Source organism: Anomaloglossus baeobatrachus, chromosome 7 (assembly GCF_048569485.1).
Source record: "Anomaloglossus baeobatrachus isolate aAnoBae1 chromosome 7, aAnoBae1.hap1, whole genome shotgun sequence".
NCBI lineage: Eukaryota > Metazoa > Chordata > Amphibia > Anura > Aromobatidae > Anomaloglossus > Anomaloglossus baeobatrachus.
In genome coordinates, this window is record NC_134359.1 from 277,294,964 (window position 1) to 277,320,030 (window position 25,067).

The window sequence follows — 25,067 nt, forward strand, 5'->3', positions numbered from 1 at the left end:
TTCCTATGGAGTTAAAAGGGGGTTGTACAAATCAGTCTTCAATGAGCTCCCTCTAGTGGTGGCTGTTGGCAGACTATATATCCCTACGGCCACCACTAGGGGAAGCTTACTAAAGATGATCTTCATTGAGCTCCCTCTAGTGGTGGCTGTCGGTAAACTATATATCCCTGTGGCCACCACTAGAGGGAGCTTACTAAAGACGATCTTCAGTGAGCTCCCTCTAGTGGTGGCCACAGGGATATATATAGCCTGCCGACAGCCACCACTAGGGGGCGCATATTGAAGACGATCTTCAGTGAGCTCCCTCTAGTGGTGGCTGTCGGCAGACTATATATCCCTGTGGCCACCACTAGGGGGAGCTTATTAAAGATGATCTTCATTGAGCTCCCTCTAGTGGTGGCTGTCGGTAAACTATATATCCCTGCGGCCACCACTAGGGAGAGCTTACTAAAGACGATCTTCAGTGTGCTCCCTCTAGTGGTGACTGTTGGCAGACTATATATCCCTGTGGCCACCACTAGAGGGAGCTTACTAAATACGATCTTCAGTGTGCTCCCTCTAGTGGTGACTGTTGGCAGACTATATATCCCTGTGGCGACCACTAGGGGGAGCATATTAAAGACTATCTTCAGTGAGCTCCCTCTTGTGGTGGCTGCAGGGATATATAGTCTGCCGACAGCCACCACTAGGGGGAGCTCACTGAAGATCGTCTTTAATATGCTCCCTCTAGTGGTGGCCGCAGGGATATATAGTCTGCCGACAGCCACCACTAGGGGGAGCTTATTAAAGACGATTTTCAGTGAGCTCCCTCTATTGGTGGCTGTCAGCAGACTATATACCCCTGTGGCCACCACTAGGGGGAGCTTATTAAAGATGATCTTCAGTGAGCTCCCTCTTGTAGTGACTGCTGGTAGACTATATATCCCTGCGGCCACCACTAGGGGGAGCTTATTAAAGACGATCTTCAGTGAGCTCCCTCTAGTGGTGGCTGTCGGCAGACTATATATCCCTGTGGCCACCACTAGGGGGAGCCTATTAAAGATGATCTTCAGTGAGCTCCCTCTAGTAGTGAGTGCTGGTAGACTATATATCCCTGCGGCCACCACTAGGGGGAGCTTAAAGACGATCTTCAGTGTGCTCCCTCTAGTGGTGCCTGCCAAAGACTATATATCCCTGCGGCCACCACTAGGGGGAGCTTATTAAAGATGATCTTCAGTGAGCTCCCTCTAGTGGTGGCTGTTGGCAGACTATATATCCCTGCGGCCACCACTAGAGGGAGCTTATTAAAGACGATCTTCAGTGAGCTCCCTCTAGTGGTGGCTGTCGGCAGACTATATATCCCTGCGGCCACCACTAGGGGGAGCCTATTAAAGATGATCTTCAGTGAGCTCCCTCTAGTGGTGGCTGTCGGCAGACTATATATCCCTGCGGCCACCACTAGGGGGAGCGTACTAAAGACGATCTTCAGTGAGCTCCCTCTAGTGGTGGCAGCCGGCAGACTAAAAATCCCTGTGGTCACCACTAGAGGGAGCTTACTGACGAACAATTTTCTGTTGAGTTAATAGGGAGCTGTAGAAATCAGTCTTCAGTGTGCGCCCCCTAGTGGTGGCTGTCGGCAGACTATATATCCCTGCGGCCACCACTAGGGGGAGCGTACTAAAGACGATCTTCAGTGAGCTCCCTCTAGTGGTGGCCACGAGCATCAATAATTTTATCATATACCTCTATAGTTATATAGGGGGTTTGAAGCTCTTATATTAAGAAATTAGTCACAGAATTTTGGACCTAAAAGTGAAATGGAGTTTAAAACTAGAGATTTAATTGAAGAAATAAAAAGAAAAGTATTTGGGTAGGAAACAGGTAGGGTCTCGGCACCCATAAAGGGGTTGACCAGGTTCTTTTTTCCCCCCATTTAATTTAGCGCTGGGGGAGGGGACAGCTAAAGAGAAACACCAGTGACCGAGTGGGCAAGATGGCGGCACATCCTGGCTGGATACTATGTAACCACATACAGATACACAGCATGTACCGGTATATGGCGGTATTTATAGACTGGGAGAAGCCATTGATCTTTGAACAGGGAGGTAAATTGACTGTTATTGCGGCACTCGCAGGAGGAAAAATCCACCCGACATTTAATCTCAGTGCAACCAGATCCTCTTCCCCTTACGGCTTCCTGCAAAGCAGCGAGAACAGGAACATGGAGGCTGCTGTGCGATGGAGGAATCCCCCGAAGCACAATAACAGGGTCTTCAGGACGGCAGAGACGAGGTCCCAATCCTGCACCTGTCGCAGCTCACACTGGATCATTACTGAGAAATTCTAGATATATGTGTGAAGTCCTGACCCTCTGAAATACAGGCCGTGCCCCCCAAAGTAATCTGCATGAGACTCACAGTCACAGCGCGCACACAGCCATGTGTGCCACAGTGCCCCCCCACAACAGTGACCCCCACAGTGCCCCCTCCACAACAGTGACCACCAGTGTGTCCCCTACAACAGTGATCACCACAGTGCCCCCTCCACAACAGTGACCACCACAGTGCCCCCTCCACAACAGTGACCACCACAGTGCCCCCCCACAACAGTGACCCCCACAGTGCCCCCTCCACAACAGTGACCACCACAGTGCCCCCTCCACAACAGTGACCACCACAGTGCCCCCCCTCAACAGTGACCACCACAGTGCCCCCTCCACAACAGTGACCACCACAGTGCCCCCTCCACAACAGTGATCACCACAGTGCCCCCTCCACAACAGTGATCACCACAGTGCCCCCTCCACAACAGTGACCACCACAGTGCCCCCTCCACAACAGTGACCACCACAGTGCCCCCCCACAACAGTGACCCCCACAGTGCCCCCTCCACAACAGTGACCACCACAGTGCCCCCTCCACAACAGTGACCACCACAGTGCCCCCCCTCAACAGTGACCACCAGTGTGTCCCCTACAACAGTGATCACCACAGTGCCCCCTCCACAACAGTGACCACCACAGTGCCCCCTCCACAACAGTGACCACCACAGTGCCCCCCCACAACAGTGACCCCCACAGTGCCCCCTCCACAACAGTGACCACCACAGTGCCCCCTCCACAACAGTGACCACCACAGTGCCCCCCCACAACAGTGACCACCACAGTGCCCCCTCCACAACAGTGACCACCACAGTGCCCCCCCTCAACAGTGACCACCAGTGTGTCCCCTACAAAGACCCCACAGTGCCCCATCCAAAACAGTGACCACCACAGTGCCCCCCTCCAGAACAGTGACCACCAGTGTGTCCCCTACAAAGACCCCCACAGTGCCCCATCCAAAACAGTGACCACCAGTGTCCCCCCTACAACAGTGTCCACCACAGTGACCCCCCACAACAGTGACCACCAGTGTGTCCCCTATAAAGACCCCCACAGTGCCCCATCCAAAACAGTGACCACCAGTGTCCCCCCTACAATAGTGATCACCATAGTGACCCCCCCACAACAGTGACCACCAGTGTGTCCCCTATAAAGACCCCACAGTGCTCCATCGAAAACAGTGACCACCAGTGTCCCCCCTACAACAGTGTCCACCATAGTGACCCCTCCTGAAGAATGATCACCAGTGTGTCCCCTATAAAGACCCCCACAGTGCCTCATCCAAAACAGTGACCGCAAGTGTCTCCCCTACAAGAGTGATCACAACAGTGCCCCCCCAACAGTGACAGACACGGTGCCTCAGCCTACAACAAAGACCACCACAGTGCCCCCTCCACAATAGTGGTTGCCCTAATCTACAACAGTGACTACCTGAGTGCCTCCTCAACAACAGTGACCGCCACAGGGCCCCCCTAAAGAGACCACCACAATTCCCCATTCACAACAGTGACCACTAGTGTCCCCCTCAACATTGACCGCCATAGTGACCAATCCAGAACAGTGTTTTCCCCAATGCCCCAGTCTACAAAAGTGACCACGCAAGTGCCCACCCCACGACTTTCATCACCACAGTGCCCCCCCCACAGTACCAGACACAGTGCCCCAGCCTATAACAAAGACCACCATAGTGCCCCCTCCACAACAGTGTTTGCCCCAATCTACAACAGTGACCGCCACAGTGCACCCCCACGAGCAGAGCTGCCAATGTACTATCAAAATAACAGCAGTTGTGCATCCCCACAATAGTATCTACCACAACAGTATCCGCCGCAGTGCCCCTTCACAAGGTTAACTGCCATACTGGCCGCTCACAACCATAACCGCCATAGTGCTTCCACAGCAGTAACCCACCCACAAAAGCGGCCACTAAAATAATGGCCCCACAAAAGTATTAGTCACATTACCTCTTCCATCGTGAAAACCACAGGGTCCACAGTTACCATAACAACCACATTCTGCAATGACGACAACATGAGACCCCCTACGTCAGTAACAGCCACAGTGCATCCATAACCTTGGCATCACAACCATGACGACCCAAAGAGTGACTGTCACAGACCCTTCCACAAAGTAGTGACAGTACCCTCCACAACTATGACAAACCTCAAAACAGCGACCACCACAGTGCCCCTATACAGCCATAGCTAGACCAGTCACAGTGCCCCTATACAGCCATAGCTAGGCCAGTCACAGTGCCCCTATACAGCCATAGCTAGGCCAGTCACAGTGCCCCTATACAGCCATAGCTAGGCCAGTCACAGTGCCCCTATACAGCCATATCTAGACCAGTCACAGTGCCCCTATACAGCCATAGCTAGGCCAGTCACAGTGCCCCTATACAGCCATAGCTAGACCAGTCACAGTGCCCCTATACAGCCATAGCTAGGCCAGTCACAGTGCCCCTATACAGCCATAGCTAGGCCAGTCACAGTGCCCCTATACAGTCATAGCTAGACCAGTCACAGTGCCCCTATACAGTCATAGCTAGGCCAGTCACAGTGCCCCTATACAGCCATAGCTAGGCCAGTCACAGTGCCCCTATACAGCCATAGCTAGGCCAGTCACAGTGCCCCTATACAGCCATAGCTAGGCCAGTCACAGTGCCCCTATACAGCCATAGCTAGGCCAGTCACAGTGCCCCTATACAGCCATAGCTAGGCCAGTCACAGTGCCCCTATACAGTCATAGCTAGGCCAGTCACAGTGCCCCTATACAGCCATAGCTAGACCAGTCACAGTGCCCCTATACAGCCATAGCTAGGCCAGTCACAGTGCCCCTATACAGTCATAGCTAGGCCAGTCACAGTGCCCCTATACAGCCATAGCTAGACCAGTCACAGTGCCCCTATACAGCCATAGCTAGACCAGTCACAGTGCCCCTATACAGCCATAGCTAGGCCAGTCACAGTGCCCCTATACAGCCATAGCTAGGCCAGTCACAGTGCCCCTATACAGCCATAGCTAGGCCAGTCACAGTGCCCCTATACAGCCATAGCTAGGCCAGTCACAGTGCCCCTATACAGCCATAGCTAGGCCAGTCACAGTGCCCCTATACAGCCATAGCTAGGCCAGTCACAGTGCCCCTATACAGCCATAGCTAGGCCAGTCACAGTGCCCCTATACAGCCATAGCTAGACCAGTCACAGTGCCCCTATACAGCCATAGCTAGGCCAGTCACAGTGCCCCTATACAGTCATAGCTAGGCCAGTCACAGTGCCCCTATACAGCCATAGCTAGACCAGTCACAGTGCCCCTATACAGCCATAGCTAGACCAGTCACAGTGCCCCTATACAGCCATAGCTAGGCCAGTCACAGTGCCCCTATACAGCCATAGCTAGGCCAGTCACAGTGCCCCTATACAGCCATAGCTAGGCCAGTCACAGTGCCCCTATACAGCCATAGCTAGGCCAGTCACAGTGCCCCTATACAGCCATAGCTAGGCCAGTCACAGTGCCCCTATACAGCCATAGCTAGACCAGTCACAGTGCCCCTATACAGCCATAGCTAGACCAGTCACAGTGCCCCTATACAGCCATAGCTAGGCCAGTCACAGTGCCCCTATACAGCCATAGCTAGACCAGTCACAGTGCCCCTATACAGCCATAGCTAGGCCAGTCACAGTGCCCCTATACAGCCATAGCTAGGCCAGTCACAGTGCCCCTATACAGCCATAGCTAGGCCAGTCACAGTGCCCCTATACAGCCATAGCTAGGCCAGTCACAGTGCCCCTATACAGCCATAGCTAGGCCAGTCACAGTGCCCCTATACAGCCATAGCTAGGCCAGTCACAGTGCCCCTATACAGCCATAGCTAGGCCAGTCACAGTGCCCCTATACAGCCATAGCTAGGCCAGTCACAGTGCCCCTATACAGCCATAGCTAGGCCAGTCACAGTGCCCCTATACAGCCATAGCTAGGCCAGTCACAGTGCCCCAATACAGCCATAGCTAGGCCAGTCACAGTGCCCCAATACAGCCATAGCTAGGCCAGTCACAGTGCCCCAATACAGCCATAGCTAGACCAGTCACAGTGCCCCTATACAGTCATAGCTATACCAGTCACAGTGCCCCTATACAGCCATAGCTAGACCAGTCACAGTGCCCCTATACAGCCATAGCTAGGCCAGTCACAGTGCCCCTATACAGCCATAGCTAGGCCAGTCACAGTGCCCCTATACAGTCATAGCTAGACCAGTCACAGTGCCCCTATACAGTCATAGCTAGACCAGTCACAGTGCCCCTATACAGCCATAGCTAGACCAGTCACAGTGCCCCTATACAGCCATAGCTAGGCCAGTCACAGTGCCCCTATACAGCCATAGCTAGGCCAGTCACAGTGCCCCTATACAGCCATAGCTAGGCCAGTCACAGTGCCCCTATACAGTCATAGCTAGACCAGTCACAGTGCCCCTATACAGCCATAGCTAGGCCAGTCACAGTGCCCCTATACAGTCATAGCTAGGCCAGTCACAGTGCCCCTATACAGCCATAGCTAGGCCAGTCACAGTGCCCCTATACAGCCATAGCTAGGCCAGTCACAGTGCCCCTATACAGCCATAGCTAGACCAGTCACAGTGCCCCTATACAGCCATAGCTAGGCCAGTCACAGTGCCCCTATACAGCCATATCTAGGCCAGTCACAGTGCCCCTATACAGCCATAGCTAGGCCAGTCACAGTGCCCCTATACAGCCATAGCTAGGCCAGTCACAGTGCCACTTTCCAAGTGGGAGGGACGGCCATGTCTTTATTGGTGCCAGGTCCGGCCTTCAGTCTTTTCCAAACTCATCGTAAAGTGGACCACACCAGTACCCACCGGCGCCGGTAAACCACTAATATCTGGAATATGCCGGGAGAACGGCCTACTCTTCCGGGTGATCTTTTGGGGCATTTCAGGACACTAGGCATGTACCAAGATCCCATGTATGTAGTGGGGGCTAATATTGGGGTCATTAGGGAGCATCAATGTCCCAAACATGGTGACAATCATCTTCATATGACCAGACCAATCAGATCCAGTCAATATCTGCCAAATTTCCCTGCTGTCCAACCAAGTCTTAAAGGGCCAGCACCAAACCTAAAGTCGGCAAGTGATAAAAGTGCAGATAATTGGGTTTTATTTGGGTTCAGGGGTACAAAAGTCCATTCCTCTTTGGCTGATAACAGGGGACAGTAGAAGTACATAATATAAACAGTCAGTGGAAAACAATCATTTTTAGTTACCGGTCTTTCTGGGAAAAGTTGAGTGACAACCGATACGGCTCACCCAGCTTTCCCAGACTCCTGATAGGCTATATGAATATTGTGGCGTAAGAGAAGACCCCCCCCTCCCCCCAAATCTTTACATGTAGCAGAGCCAATTATGTTTCCTGGGGGAAGCAATTGGTAAAATGACAAGTTCGGCTCTGCTACATCTATATGTGTAATATACACAGTACGTCACATATGTAGGTAATGCAAAACTTCTGCGCGCATTCCTGGTGCTGTGTACACAAAACGACACCGCACCGGCAACAGCTGCGAATGTGAAACCCTGCAGGTGCCTCTTCCTGGGCGACTCACCTGTAGCGCCATCCTCACCGGGGTTAGTGCCTGCCCTTCTCGGACCAGCATCGCACCTACGGGCAGCACAGTGGTGGTCAGACTGAATCCAGGGGGGGGGGTCCAACAGGTGGGACGGCGGCTAAAGAATGAAGCGAGCGTCTGTTTCTGACCTTGCTACCTGGAGAAGCGTCTCTTTGAACTGGGAGGAGACAAACCCTTCCTCTTATGTCGTGTGCACTCAGGTACACTCCTCCTGCACTTAACCCCTCCAGAACCGAGATGCACCGCAGCCACTGACCTGGCTGACACTTTTCCATACACTTTGCGTTTCAGTTTCTCAAGATCACAGATAGGGAGTCTCCTAACCCTATCTCAACAGCTTCACGTCATTTAGTCAAGTTCAGGAGATCTGTGGACCATTGTGGAAATTTCGGTCTGTGTAAAGCAAACGATACACTTTAAAGGGGAAAAGTCGCTCGCCAAAAATTTAAATAATTTTACCATGGCGTAAAAGCCGCTGTTCTCCCGAATCCGGCGTAGTTTTTCTTTTCTTCCTACGCTTCTCCCTTCCTGAGATATGACCCCCTCTTCCTTGTGAGTAAATCATGTCTTCTTGGCAAAAGTGGGCGTGGTCCTGAACTCTTCTCGAGGACCATGCCCACTCTGATAAAGAGACCAAATTTAAATACCGCAAAGAGGGGGTCATATCTCAGGACTGGAGAGGCGCAGGAACGAAAGAAAAACTGCGCCGGATTCAGGAGAACAGCGGCATTTACACTGGGTTAAAAATGTATATATTTATGACAAGTGACAAATGCCCTTTAATAAATCCTCAGCTTTGAGAAATATTATAGGAGTTGTCTCATGACCTTAGTAGTTAGGCTGTTTGTTATTTCTATCCAATCATTTGATGGATACCACAAGGTCTGTATTTTTTGCTCCCATTGGGCTGATATACCTTTTTTCTCCTAAATATATGGAATTATATAGTATTTTATGCAAAAACAAAGCAAAAAAACAATCCCAAAACAAACTACACAACATTTTCATTTTGTCACGCCACCATACGTGCCAGACTACACTGGCATATGTCTGATAGGAGTTATACATCAGGGAATAGATTTGGTGAGTAGTAATTGCCACCTTCTGAAAGGCTCCTTATTAGTGGCCCTCAGTTGCCCCCAACAATCCCATTAATCCTTAGGGGCTCCAGGAACCAGAACGTACACCAATCAGTGGATCAGCATGATGACTTACTTCTGAGTTGTCGTGCCCTATAAATTTGTACAGGCTTTTGGTTGGTGAATGCAAATAGTATTTTTCCATTCAATGACAGCAAGCAGTGAAACAGATCACAGCCTTCAAGATAGTAGAATCATCTTTGCGGCTAGCCGTTATGGCTACCAAGAATTGGGCATTCATTGACCGTTCTCAACAAGGCTCGTACTATGAGCTTTAAGGAAGGGCGTTTATGCCAGTCCCATCCCTGGCATTTCAATTTGTTTCTTTGGGTGGCGTTTATGCTCCCATCGACTTTAGGGAAAAAAGCGCAATCCAGGAAAGCCCCGTGTGCCCTCACTATGGAGGAACACAGAGGTGCTCCTTGTATAGAGTGTTGGTTTCGCGAAGGACTGCGAGAAGTGACTACGAGCCAAATTCCTCATACATCTCCGCAGTGTTTATATTCTACCACAGACGGCTGCAGGAGAAAGTATGTCTGACACACAAGCTGTTACCAGACAGACGGGAGCAGCAAACCCTGCCCGAAAAGGGGGAAAATAGTATTATAGCAGTTATATTCTTGTATATAGGAGCAGTATTATAGTAGTTATATTCCTGTACATAGGAGCAGTATTATAGTAGTTATATTCTTGTACATAAAGGGCTGTATTATAGTAGTTATATTCTTGTACATAGGAGCAGTATTATAGCAGTTATATTCTTGTATATAGGGGCAGTATTATAGTAGTTATATTCTTGTATATAGGGGCAGTATTATAGTAGTTATATTCCTGTACATAGGAGCAGTATTATAGTAGTTATATTCTTGTACATAAAGGGCTGTATTATAGTAGTTATATTCTTGTACATAGGAGCAGTATTATAGCAGTTATATTCTTGTATATAGGGGCAGTATTATAGTAGTTATATTCTTGTATATAGGGGCAGTATTATAGTAGTTATATTCTTGTATATAGGGGCAGTATTATAGCAGTTATATTCTTGTATATAGGGGCAGTATTATAGCAGTTATATTCTTGTATATAGGGGCAGTATTATAGTAGTTATATTCTTGTATATAGGGGCAGTATTATAGTAGTTATATTCTTGTACATAGGGGCAGTATTATAGTAGTTATATACCTGTACATAGGGGCAGTATTATAGTAGTTATATTCTTGTACATAGGGGCAGTATTATAGTAGTTCTATTGCTGTACATAGGGGCAGTATTATAGTAGTTATATTCTTGTACATAGGGGCAGTATTATAGTAGTTATATTCTTGTATATAGGGGCAGTATTATAGTAGTTATATTCCTGTACATAGGGGCAGTATTATAGTAGTTATATTCTTGTATATAGAGGCAGTATTATAGTAGTTATATTCTTGTATATAGGGGCAGTATTATAGTAGTTATATTCCTGTACATAGGGGCAGTATTATAGTAGTTATATTCTTGTATATAGGGGCAGTATTATAGTAGTTATATTCTTGTATATAGGGGCAGTATTATAGCAGTTATATTCTTGTATATAGGGGCAGTATTATAGCAGTTATATTCTTGTATATAGGGGCAGTATTATAGTAGTTATATTCTTGTATATAGGGGCAGTATTATAGTAGTTATATTCTTGTACATAGGGGCAGTATTATAGTAGTTATATACCTGTACATAGGGGCAGTATTATAGTAGTTATATTCTTGTACATAGGGGCAGTATTATAGTAGTTCTATTGCTGTACATAGGGGCAGTATTATAGTAGTTATATTCTTGTACATAGGGGCAGTATTATAGTAGTTATATTCTTGTATATAGGGGCAGTATTATAGTAGTTATATTCCTGTACATAGGGGCAGTATTATAGTAGTTATATTCTTGTATATAGAGGCAGTATTATAGTAGTTATATTCTTGTATATAGGGGCAGTATTATAGTAGTTATATTCCTGTACATAGGGGCAGTATTATAGTAGTTATATTCTTGTATATAGGGGCAGTATTATAGTAGTTATATTCTTGTATATAGGGGCAGTATTATAGCAGTTATATTCTTGTACATAAAGGGCTGTATTATAGTAGTTATATTCCTGTACATAGGGGCAGTATTATAGTAGTTATATTCTTGTATATAGGGGCAGTATTATAGCAGTTATATTCTTGTATATAGGAGCAGTATTATAGTAGTTATATTCTTGTACATAAAGGGCTGTATTATAGTAGTTATATTCTTGTACATAGGAGCAGTATTATAGCAGTTATATTCTTGTATATAGGGGCAGTATTATAGCAGTTATATTCTTGTATATAGGGGCAGTATTATAGTAGTTATATTCTTGTATATAGGGGCAGTATTATAGCAGTTATATTCTTGTATATAGGGGCAGTATTATAGTAGTTATATTCTTGTATATAGGGGCAGTATTATAGTAGTTATATTCTTGTACATAGGGGCAGTATTATAGTAGTTATATACCTGTACATAGGGGCAGTATTATAGTAGTTATATTCTTGTACATAGGGGCAGTATTATAGTAGTTCTATTGCTGTACATAGGGGCAGTATTATAGTAGTTATATTCTTGTACATAGGGGCAGTATTATAGTAGTTATATTCTTGTATATAGGGGCAGTATTATAGTAGTTATATTCCTGTACATAGGGGCAGTATTATAGTAGTTATATTCTTGTATATAGAGGCAGTATTATAGTAGTTATATTCTTGTATATAGGGGCAGTATTATAGTAGTTATATTCCTGTACATAGGGGCAGTATTATAGTAGTTATATTCTTGTATATAGGGGCAGTATTATAGTAGTTATATTCTTGTATATAGGGGCAGTATTATAGCAGTTATATTCTTGTACATAGGAGCAGTATTATAGTAGTTATATTCTTGTACATAGGGGGCAGTATTATAGTAGTTATATTCTTGTACATAGGGGCAGTATTATAGTAGTTATATTCTTGTACATAGGGGCAGTATTATAGTAGTTATATTCTTGTACATAGGGGCAGTATTATAGCAGTTATATTCCTGTACATAGGAGCAGTATTATAGCAGTTATATTCTTGTATATAGGGGCAGTATTATAGTAGTTATATTCTTGTATATAGGGGCAGTATTATAGTAGTTATATTCTTGTATATAGGGGCAGTATTATAGCAGTTATATTCTTGTATATAGGGGCAGTATTATAGTAGTTATATTCTTGTATATAGGGGCAGTATTATAGTAGTTATATTCTTGTACATAGGGGCAGTATTATAGTAGTTATATACCTGTACATAGGGGCAGTATTATAGTAGTTATATTCTTGTACATAGGGGCAGTATTATAGTAGTTATATTGCTGTACATAGGGGCAGTATTATAGTAGTTATATTCTTGTACATAGGGGCAGTATTATAGTAGTTATATTCTTGTACATAGGGGCAGTATTATAGTAGTTATATTCTTGTATATAGGGGCAGTATTATAGTAGTTATATTCCTGTACATAGGGGCAGTATTATAGTAGTTATATTCTTGTATATAGAGGCAGTATTATAGTAGTTATATTCTTGTACATAGGGGCAGTATTATAGTAGTTATATTCTTGTACATAGGGGGCAGTATTATAGTAGTTATATTCTTGTACATAGGGGCAGTATTATAGTAGTTATATTCTTGTACATAGGAGCAGTATTATAGTAGTTATATTCTTGTACATAGGAGCAGTATTATAGTAGTTATATTCTTGTACATAGGGGGCAGTATTATAGTATTTATATTCCTGTACATAGGGAGCAGTATTATAGTAGTTATATTCTTGTACATAGGGGGCAGTATTATAGTATTTATATTCCTGTACATAGGGGCAGTATTATAGAAGTTATATTCTTGTACATAGGGGGCAGTATTATAGTAGTTATATTCTTGTACATAGGGGGCAGTATTATAGAAGTTATATTCTTGTACATAGGGGGCAGTATTATAGTAGTTATATTCTTGTACATAGGGGGCAGTATTATAGTAGTTATATTCTTGTACATAGGAGCAGTATTATAGTAGTTATATTCTTGTACATAGGGGGCAGTATTATAGTATTTATATTCCTGTACATAGGGGCAGTATTATAGAAGTTATATTCTTGTACATAGGGAGCAGTATTATAGTAGTTATATTCTTGTACATAGGGGGCAGTATTATAGAAGTTATATTCTTGTACATAGGGGGCAGTATTATAGTAGTTATATTCTTGTACATAGGGGGCAGTATTATAGTAGTTATATTCTTGTACATAGGGGGCAGTATTATAGTAGTTATATTCTTGTACATAGGGGGCAGTATTATAGTAGTTATATTCTTGTACATAGGAGCAGTATTATAGTAGTTATATTCTTGTACATTGGGGCAGTATTATAGTATTTATATTCCTGTACATAGGGAGCAGTATTATAGTAGTTCTCTCTAACTACAGCCAGGAAGTGCTGTCATGGGGACAAAAGCTACCAGTTTTCAGTTGTCTGATAACAGCTGATTACTTAGTGGTCTTTAGGGCGAGACCCCCTCTCAGATCGTTAAAAAATGGTTTTTAAAATTAGAAAACCACTTGAATTACGGGAAGAGGAAATACCGTATGCACAAATAATTTTAGGGAAAATCCTATAAAAAAAAATATAAATAAAAGCTGAAATAAATTAGCCTGTTTGCTGTAGCACAGTCCACAGCGGTTCGATACATGGGGATACGCAATTATCAAAATGGGTCAGGCATCTTGTAATACCACCTCTACACAGCAGAGGGCAGCAGAGAGAAACGTAAGCCCTTCAGTATGGGGCGGACGCTGACATGTGGTGGAGAGGACCATTTATACTTTAAGTTCAAGGTGACACTTTCCGATGTTATCTCCAAACTGAGAACAACAAATGCTCGGAGCAAATTTGCAAAGTTTACACCAAATACACCTGATAGCGAGGCCTCGGCTACACAGAGACTTGCAGATGCACTGCACAGTCACCTATGACCTCCGGCATAAGTGCAACGAGCCCACCGAGTCCTTGTGTCACCATGATTACTCAATATGCAGGTGCCACACATTCCAGGAGTAATCACATTGCCCAAAATTTAAAAGAGGTTTTCTTTTTCTTTTTTTTTCCACCCTTGAAACAGCGCCCCTCTTCTCCATAGGCTAAGTCTGGTAATACAGCTGCTATTCGCTAGAAAAGAAGCTAAGCTGCAATACCAAACAAGGACAAGGGCGGCACTGCTGAAGAGAAAAAAAAATATAGAGATCACTCCTTTACATGTGGTGCCACCATCATAATGGGTGAAAAATAGAGATCACTCCTTTTACATGTGGTGCCACCATCATAATGAGGTGAAAACTAGAGATCACTCCTTTAACATGAGGTGCCATCATAATGGGTGAAAAATAGAGATCACTCTTTTTATATGTGGTGCCACCATCATAATGGGTGAAAAATAGAGATCACTCCATTTACATGTGGTGCCACCATCATAATGAGGTGAAAACTAGAGATCACTCCTTTAACATGAGGTGCCATCATAATGGGTGAAAAATAGAGATCACTCTTTTTATATGTGGTGCCACCATCATAATGGGTGAATTGACATACGGAGGGGCTGTCATGTGCCACACATTCCAGGAGTAATCCTGTTGCCTAAAATTTAAAAGGGGTTTTCTTTTTTTCAACCCTTGAAACAGCGCCCCTCTTGTCCATAGGCCAAGTCTGGTAATACAGCTGCTATTCACTAAAAAAGAAGCTAAGCTGCAATACCAAACAAGGACAAGGGCGGCGATGCTGAAGAGAAAAAAAAATATAGAGATCACTCCTTTTACATGTGGTGCCACCATCATAATGGGGTGAAAACTAGAGATCAATCTTTTTACATGTGGTACCACCATCATAATGGGTGAAAAAGAAAGATCACTCCTTTTACATGTGTTGCTATCATCATAATAGGTGAATTGACATACGGAGGGGCTGGGATGTGCCACACATTCCAAGAGTAATCACATTGCCCAAAATTTAAAAGGGTTTTTTTTTTCAACCCTTGAAACAGCGCCCCTCTTGTCCATAGGCCAAGTCTGGTAATACAGCTGCTATTCACTAAAAAAGAAGCTAAGCTGCAATACCAAACAAGGACAAGGGCGGCGATGCTGAAGAGAAAAAAAAATATAGAGATCACTCCTTTTACATGTGGTGCCACCATCATAATGGGGTGAAAACTAGAGATCAATCTTTTTACATGTGGTACCACCATCATAATGGGTGAAAAAGAAAGATCACTCCTTTTACATGTGTTGCTATCATCATAATAGGTGAATTGACATACGGAGGGGCTGGGATGTGCCACACATTCCAAGAGTAATCACATTGCCCAAAATTTAAAAGGGTTTTTTTTTTCAACCCTTGAAACAGCGCCCCTCTTGTCCATAGGCCAAGTCTGGTAATACAGCAGCTATTCACTAGAAAAGAGGCTAAGCTGCAATACCAAACAAGGTGGTGCTGCTGAAGAGAAAAAAAAATAAAAAAAAAGATAAGAGATCACTCTTTTTAAATGTGGTGCCACTATCATAATGGGTGAAAAATAGAGATCACTCCTTTTACATGTGGTGCCACCATCATAATGGGGTGAAAACTATAGATCACTCTTTTTTACATGTGTTGCCACCATCCTAGTGAAAAATAAAAATTGCTCCTTTTAAATGTGGTGCCACCATCATTATGGGGTTTTAAAATAAAGATCACTCCTTTTACATGTGGTGCCACCATCATAATGGGCGATTTGACATACGGAGGGGCTGGCATGTGCCTAAAACAGGGTGTGGGACAAAGATAAGAAAAAAAAAGGGTTCAATAGATACAAATCCTATAAATATAAACTCAACGACTAATCATCTCACATAACAATAAAGTGGTACTTGTGGACAAATCATTCATCATTTGTGTCTTATTTGCCGTTACTTTCGTTTAGTTTTGTTTTGGGTTTTTTTGTCGTGGCTTCTGTTGATTTTGTTTATGCCAAATTCATCACATGGTTCAAAATTTTAGCACAATATTAAAAATATAAAATAAAAAAGCAATTTTTTTCCTCCCTTATTTGCACCATAAAAAAAATTTGAAGGTCCTGCTAAAATTTGTTAAAAACAGCACAAACATTACAGTTGTTCATTAAGTCACTCTAGGGAAAAGGAAACATTGGAGTAAAAATTGAGACTTTTTAAAAAGTTGCAATTGATGAAAACAGCAGCAAATGTCTGGAAATTAAAATTACGGCGGGCATAATGAAGAATAGAAAAAGAAACAGGTTGGCATATAAAGTCGATTGAAAAAAAAAAAAAATTAATAAATAATAAAATAAATCATCAGCTTAAAAGAAGAATTTGTTGCAGATCAAAAACACAAAAAAAACTTTATACCAAAAGGGGGAGGGATAATAAAAAAAATAAATAATAAAAAACCAGGCATCTAGTGTCTGTTGGCAGCATAAAAGCACTGATAATTTTGTTGTTGCCTATAATAAAAAGGAAGTAAGAAGACAGAAAAAAGGTAAGCCATTAAAAAAAAAATTAAAATTAAAAAAAAAAATTTAAAAAAAATAAAAAAATTAAAAAAAATTTAAATTATTTTTTTTTTTTTACAAAGATCAAAGGGATCATAGCTAATGACAAATGATGGGGTGGAGGAGGGGAAATGGCATGAGGTTGTGCCTCTACTATGGAGGGAGGGGGGATAAGAGAGCCAACATTGTTCTTGAGCAGCCTGAAGACCACAGGGGTCAGCCGCCTTTGAAAGGGATTAGGAGACTGCAAGGAACTGAAGGCAGATAACTCAGTTACCAAAAATATAAGAAAATTGTTTAAAAGAACAGAGAGTCCTCAGTGGTTGATACCTTTTAATGGCTAACTGAAAAGATGGTAATAATTGCAAGCTTTCGAGACTACTCAGGTCTCTTCATCAGGCATGGTATAACACAAAATCTGAAGAGTCACGTATTTATACACAACAGGACTTAGAATAGTGCAGTAAAAAGAAAAAAAAAAAAAAAAAAAAAAAAAAAAAAAAAAGAACAAGTTATATGAAACAGAACTATCTCTATGGCAGGGGGACAAGCTGTTCTAGCCATAAATACTGCTGCAGTTCAGTGTGAAAGTTTTATTGTCCTTTGATAAGGGTCTGGTCCAGGCTGTGACACGCTCGGATGGTCAGAGGAGCACATCTTTTAACTGATGTAAAAAGACATGAATCCATGAGACACATTCATTCCTTCTCTGAATGTGTCAAAGGTCATCATAAGTTTGTACTCCCATAGTCTCCTGTCTCTCTGGGACTTGAAGTTTCCTTTCAATACCAGCAATTTCATGTCCATGATGCTGTGGTCTGGGTTACAAAAATGTTTGGCCACAGGTAGATCCATCCTTTTTTCTCTAATTGTGTGGCGGTGAGAATTCATCCTTGTCCTGAGCTGTTGTCCTGTCTCCCCTACATACAGACCCCCAGTTGGACATTTGGTACATATAATTAAGTACACCACATTGGTTGTGGTGCAGCTGAACGTACCTGGGATCTTGTAGTCCTGATGTGATCTGGGAATCTTTATCTTGTCCGTTGTCAATATTAATGGACAGGTCTTGCATTTTTTCTGGTTGCAGGGAAATGTTCCTGTTGATGTTGGAGAGGACAGGGAGCTTCTGACAATGATGCTTCTTAGATTTGGGGGCTGTCTAAAACACAGAAGTGGGGGGTCTGGAAAAATAGATTTTAACCGGGCATCTTTTTGCAGTAATGGTTGTAGTTTCCGTGCAGCTCCTCTAAACACCTCCAGATGTGGATTGTAGGTGACTACAAGAGGGACCCGGTTGTTCTCTTCTTTGGTTTTATAATGTAGAAGATGGATACAGACATCCCTGTACAAGAAGCCAATTGACCGTCCAACATACCTGAAATGGGACAGTTTTCATCCAAAACACATAAAAAACTCTATTGTATACAGCCAGGCTATCAGGTACAATCGGATATGTTCCAACAGTACAGATAGAGACAATCACCTTGAGGGCCTCAGAAAAACCTTTTTGAATCAAGGCTACCACCCAAGAACAATTGAAAACCAGATTATAAGAGCCACCAGAATATCAAGAAACCATCTTCTACATTATAAAACCAAAGAAGAGAACAACCGGGTCCCTCTTGTAGTCACCTACAATCCACATCTGGAGGTGTTTAGAGGAGCTGCACGGAAACTACAACCATTACTGCAAAAAGATGCCCGGTTAAAATCTATTTTTCCAGACCCCCCACTTCTGTGTTTTAGACAGCCCCCAAATCTAAGAAGCATCATTGTCAGAAGCTCCCTGTCCTCTCCAACATCAACAGGAACATTTCCCTGCAACCAGAAAAAATGCAAGACCTGTCCATTAATATTGACAACGGACAAGATAAAGATTCCCAGATCACATCAGGACTACAAGATCCCAGGTACGTTCAGCTGCACCACAACCAATGTGGTGTACTTAATTATATGTACCAAATGTCCAACTGGGGGTCTGTATGTAGGGGAGACAGGACAACAGCTCAGGACAAGGATGAATTCTCACCGCCACACAATTAGAGAAAAAAGGATGGATCTACCTGTGGCCAAACATTTTTGTAACCCAGACCACAGCATCATGGACATGAAATTGCTGGTATTGAAAGGAAACTTCAAGTCCCAGAGAGACAGGAGACTATGGGAGTACAAACTTATGATGACCTTTGACACATTCAGAGAAGGAATGAATGTGTCTCATGGATTCATGTCTTTTTACATCAGTTAAAAGATGTGCTCCTCTGACCATCCGAGCGTGTCACAGCCTGGACCAGACCCTTATCAAAGGACAATAAAACTTTCACACTGAACTGCAGCAGTATTTATGGCTAGAACAGCTTGTCCCCCTGCCATAGAGATAGTTCTGTTTCATATAACTTGTTCTTTTTTTTTTTTTTTTTTTTTTTTTTTTTTTTTCTTTTTACTGCACTATTCTAAGTCCTGTTGTGTATAAATACGTGACTCTTCAGATTTTGTGTTATACCATGCCTGATGAAGAGACCTGAGTAGTCTCGAAAGCTTGCAATTATTACCATCTTTTCAGTTAGCCATTAAAAGGTATCAACCACTGAGGACTCTCTGTTCTTTTAAACAATTTTTTTATCTCTACTGGCTAACACGGTACAAAGATATATTTTACTTGTATCAAAAATATAAGATGTCTTAACAATTAGGACAGTCCCTTTAAGAGTCCAAATGGGCCTTCAGTGTCATTTATGTTATAGTAGTCTAAAGCCAGAACACGAAAATAACCCAAAAACTAACCTCAAATGCTACAAGGTCATCGAAGTCGACAGAGCAGGCCGGTTCCTCCTCGGAGGGGTATCCCATGTCGTAGAGCTGCATGTCCAGATCTAGGGGGAAAATAGGTTGTAAGATTAGTATAGCGGGTTAATGAGGAATGGGAACAAATGGGGGGAATTCAGGACCCTCAACTATCGGTCAAAACAGCTCCAAAAAGAGGGTCTCACCCTGGAGGACCCAAGATATCCCTCCCTACATTACATATGTGCATTGCTTTTAATGGAGCAGATGTGTAATACCTTAGATCACCTGCGGGGTTGCTACAGGGAAACTTAACACTCGATTCTACCTTGGAGCTGATCGATTGAGGTCCTAGTAGAAGGACTTTCTTGCCGGATTTCAAACTAATGGAATAGTCCTGAATATATGTAGAATTTACTTTTTCGTTAAACCTGAAGACGCCCAGAATAAAAAAATTGCCCGATTTCTAGATAATCCGTCCCGCTGTGCATTCATAGAACGGTGTTATTACAGGCTGAGGGAAATGTGACTAAAATTTAGATTTTTCATTTTTGGAGCTGGAGAATAGAACATTCAGATCTACCTAAATTTCCAAGACGGGAGCCAGAAATAATATTTTACGGTCTCCAGACGTTCTATCGCTGGCTTTAAAGGAAACTGTGAATCATAAAAGGATGATGTAAAACGGTGCCAGGTCTGAGGTGGCCACTATAGAACGGTATAGAAGGAGTTAAGTCTCCTTGAGGGTTTCACTCAACCACCCAGTTAACATGGAGCAAGATTTAATAAATATTAGTAATATGGAGGTCTCCTTCAAGACGTTCTCCTGCTTTTAACTCTTTTTGAGCACCATTTCTTGGCCCACTGCCATATAGTGCTTGAATAATACCGTTATACAGAGTCCAATATAAAGTAATCTGGTAACAGTGCCATAGAATGACTAAATAAAACCGCTATAATGTTCATATGAAGATTCATGGTGGCCATATGGCTCACCCACCTGACCATTTATGGTGTCCACTTTAGAAGGGACAGATTATGTCCCCCATCTAGGATCTTGGGCCCCACACTCCAAAAACAAGAGTATACGTAGCATAGGAGGTATACTATAATGGGGCAGACTCAAAGTCATAAAACGAGGGTGTAGGGTATTAAGGAGTTGGGAGCAAACATGCCTCAGGTCAACCAGACCCAAGGAGAAAGGGTTTTTTGTAGTGCTACCTAAAATCAGATCCTGTCCCTGCCATGTATACCCCTTGATTAAAGGGGTATTCCGGTTGTAGAAGTTATCATTATCGATAGGATAAGCCAGAATAGGAACTCTTAACCCTGTTAAAATGGAGCGGCAATGCGCAAGAAAAAGCCAGGAGATCCTGTCCTGCCCTATAACACAAGGACAGCCCTGTGTAATTCTTTATTCAGCCTATGGAGGCACTGCAGGGAAACTGAACACTTATGGCCGAAGTTTCCTGAGCTCGCGAGACATAGTGTAGTAAAGTAAAAAGTAAAGACTCCTTTTACAGCCATTTTTTTCTTAATAACTAGAGCTCCCCTACACCAAGAACAAGACCCGCCCAGGCTAGGGAGACTATGCATGTTTTTTCTTAAAGACTATGGCTGAAGTTTCCTGATCACTAGAGATATTTTAAGTGTAGTAAAGACTCTTTTTACAGCCATTTTTTCTCTTAATGTATAAAGCTCACCTATACCAAGAACAAGACCCGCCCAGGCTAGGGAGAGTATGAATGCTTTTTCTTAAAGACTACAGCCTAAGATTCCCGATCGCTAGAGATATTTGAAGTGTAGTAAAGACTCCTTTTGCAGCCATTTTTTCTTAACAACTAGAGCTCCCCTATACCAAGCACAAGACCCGCCCAGGCTAGGGAGAGTATGCTTGTTTTTTCTTAAAGACTATGGCTGAAGTTTACTGATCCCTAGAGATATTTTAAGTGTAGTAAAAGTAAAGACTCTTTTTAGAGCCATTTTTTCTCTTAATGTATAGAGCTCTCCTATACCAAGAACAAGACCCACGCAGGCTAGGGAGAGCATGAATGTTTTTTCTCAAAGACTACAGCTGAAGATTCCTGATCACTAGAGATATTTGAGGTGTAGTAAAGACTCCTTTTACAAACATTTTTTCTTAAAGGTATAGAGCTCCCCTATTCCGAGAACAAGACCCGCCCAGGTTAGGGAGAGTATGAATGCCTTTTCTCAACTTTCCTACAAATATGGGAGTGTATAGGAAACTAAGCCACAGGATTGCAGATTAGATCAATCTTACAACAAACCACTGAATTGTTCTCTGTAACTTTCCAATGCAAATGCAAGCCGCTAATGGCTTACAGGTCAACCTCACGTTCTCACAGGGATGAGGGTAAAGCCAGGAGCAGGCAAATATTTCCGGCTTCAGGCGTTTCGTATGGAAATGGTTGCACCTGTCCTCATTTTAATGAATTCTATAAAAGTCAACAATTTTCTCATGCTGAAATCATTAAGGGGGTACTTCAGTAATCCTTAAAATAAATTAAAAATGGTCAGAAGCCATCATGGGCACTGAATGAATGGTTTTCCTCACTGCAGCTCTATCTGCCCCTCTCACAGCAAGAAATCTCAGCACATCTTAAAGCTTCAACAGCGGTCAGCTGTAGTTTATTGTAGTCAGTTGTGTGTACAACAAACACCAAAATAAAATGTTTTAGGGCCTTTAAAACATGACATTTGGCCCTCACTTTCCAGACTTTGACTGGAATTTCATTTGATCCTCTAATGAATGAGATTCGGACGTTTGCCTGACAAAGCCCATTCACGTTAACAAGGCAGATGGAGTCAATTTGGAATAAATTTGGCCTCCATCTTTTCCGTCCGACGCAAGAATTGCTATTGTGTCCACCTAAAACGGACACGATCGAACTCCTGACGAAGTCATGAAAGTGTGGGCCAAATGTGATGGGATTTGTTTTATTTGTTCTTTCTTCCCTCCCATGTAAATGTATCCAGTTACCAAAATGGCTGCTTATTACTGTGAACCAAATTTAGCAGCCCTCACCTTCATTCTGGATTTCCGAGATGCCCCGATAGAAATCACGGAAATTTATAACCCCCAGGCCAGCTGGATCCAGATAACCAGTGAGATATTTCACCTGTTAGAGAGGAAAATAAAACTTTCATTAATTGCATGGATTAAAGCAGATACAATAGCAGATCAGAGATTTACAAATCTAAAGCCATCTGTGCATAGAACCGGAGAAGATAAGCGGCTTCCAGATGTGTCTGATCGCGGCTTTTTCCTCTGACCGCGGAAAATACATGAATGCTCGACCAAGCGGAGTGCTTACGAGAACGATGAAAAAGATGGTAGAGCTGTCTGCTAAACGAATATTAGATTCCCAGGAGATAACCGGTGACAAGTGAATGGCAGCCACTTATCCTCTACGACGAGTGTTTTGCTTAGCCAAGATGTATGGTCGATATACATCTAGTTTGTATGGCCGCCAAAGAACGCTCCCAGCATCTGCTCACTCTGAACTGAACATTTTCCCATATGAAACACCCCCTTTAATTATGGATTTGGGCAACCAAGTATCCTGTCGAGTCTGACAGAAGAACTCCAATGGCGGCCATGTTGGTGATCAAGGAGACTCCCAGGCTAAAATCACATTATAATGAATATATTGGAAAATTCGAGCCTTAGACCTCCTTGTTACCCGATTCTTTAACGAGATTGTCCCAGGGGGCATACGGGTGTCCCAGTATAGAGTCCTCTCCCCAGGAGCCCACTCTATTAGTCACATCAAAAAGAAACATCTGTCTATTTTGAAGAAAATGGCCCTAACGATCGGCTTAGATTAGTATCCAAACAGTTTTCTGAGGCCTCGCTCCCACTTGAGAAGAATAGATCGCTCTGATTCTAGTGCAGAAATATAAATTCGCAACCCCCCTACATATATTATAAACTGGTATCCTTTAGTGCCTTTCATGTGGCGATGAAGTGCGTTTAAACTTTGTTTAACCTAATAAATAAAATGAAAAAACAACGTGGGTCCCCTCTATTTTTGATAACCAGCAAAGGTAAAGCAGACAGCTGGGGTGTGATAATATCAAGCTGGGAAGGCCCATAGTTATTGGGCCCTTCCCAGCCTAAAAATAGCAGCCCGCAGCCGCCCCAGAAGTGGCATGTCACAATAGATGGGCTAATTTTGGCACTTTACCTAAACTCTTTACTATTGCCCTGGTGCATCAGCGATCAGCGTTATGGTATTTGGGATTGATGTCAGCTGTGAGTTGTCCTGACATCAAGCCCTGGTGTTAGTAATTGACAGGCGTCTATCAGACACCCCCATTAGTTTAGTAAGCCAATAAGGGGGGGCGGGACACATATAGTTTATTGTTAGGGATGAGCGAGCGTACTAGTTACGTGGTCGAGCATTGGGGTTTTTGGATCTGACTAGCGTTCCGAGTATAGAGGAAGTTAATGGGAAACTTGAGCATTTTCAACCATAGATGCATTATTTAAAAAAAAAAAAAAAAAAAAAGACTTTTCTTGCGTTTTTCCCCCTGGTTCCCCAATTAAAAAAAAAAAATAAATAAATAAATAAAATCAAGAGCCCGTGTCCCTTGCTCGTTCACCAATCTATTGTAAAGCAAAGTTCCCACGCAGGTGCGACATAGTCCAGCACTTCTCCCGACGTTCCCAAACTCTGTTTATCAAAGGCTATGGAGCCTCGTTCTGAGGCTTCATAGACCTTTAACAACAGCCACTCCCCACTCGCACTGCACTCAATGAGATCTAGTGACTGAAGAGCGGATGTCAATGCTCATCAATAGCCAAGTCTCGCGGAGCGCAGCGTTAGCGGGGAGTGGTTGTTTAAGGTCTGTGAAGCCTCAGAACGAGGCTCCATAGCCTTTGATAAACGGAGTCAGAGAACGTCGTGAGAAGTGCTGGACTATGTTGGACCTGCGTGGTAACTTTGCTTTGTAATAGATTGGTAAACAATCGAGAGACGGGCTCTTGATTTTTTTTTTCCTCTGTTTATAGGGGGGTTTCAGGTTTCCATTTGTAGACTACGTCAGACCTGCATCATTTGTGTTTTATTTACAAAAAAAAAATTAAAAAAAATGTGTGTGTGTGTGTGTGTGTATTTTTACTTACTGGGGTAGTAATGGGGGTCTCTCATAGACGCCTCTCCCTTACTAGCACCAGGGCTTGAGAACAGCTGTGTTTTGGAACAATTCACAGCTGACATCAACCCCAAAAACCCTTGTCCCGATTACCAACGCACCAGAGCAAAATCGGTAAAAGCGCCAGAATTTGTGCATCTGATGTGAAGCACAATTTCTGCGGCTGCTATTTTTAGGTTGGGAAGGGCCAATTAACAATGGACCCCCCAGCCTGATATCAGTCCCCAGCTGTCTACTTTACCTTTGCTGGTTATCAAAAATAGCTGAGACCCCACATTGTTTTATTTAATCATTTAGTAGATTAAACAAGGCTATACACCATTTAGTGTCACATGAAAGGCAATAAAGGGTGC

At 43.3% G+C, this 25,067-nt stretch overlaps 1 protein-coding gene across 2 annotated transcripts in view; it reads right to left on the reverse strand.

Annotated features, from left to right (window-relative positions):
* The window catches only part of LOC142245476 (uncharacterized), a 71,597-nt gene that overhangs the window by 22,625 nt on the left and 23,905 nt on the right, over window positions 1–25,067 (reverse strand). For both annotated transcript variants that reach the window (XM_075318201.1, XM_075318200.1), the window contains exons 2-3: window positions 22,583–22,676; window positions 19,537–19,625 (exon numbers count right to left, since the gene is read on the reverse strand). In XM_075318201.1, the coding sequence (XP_075174316.1) occupies window positions 19,537–19,625; window positions 22,583–22,676 (183 nt within the window). The remainder of the gene's footprint in view (window positions 1–19,536; window positions 19,626–22,582; window positions 22,677–25,067) is intronic.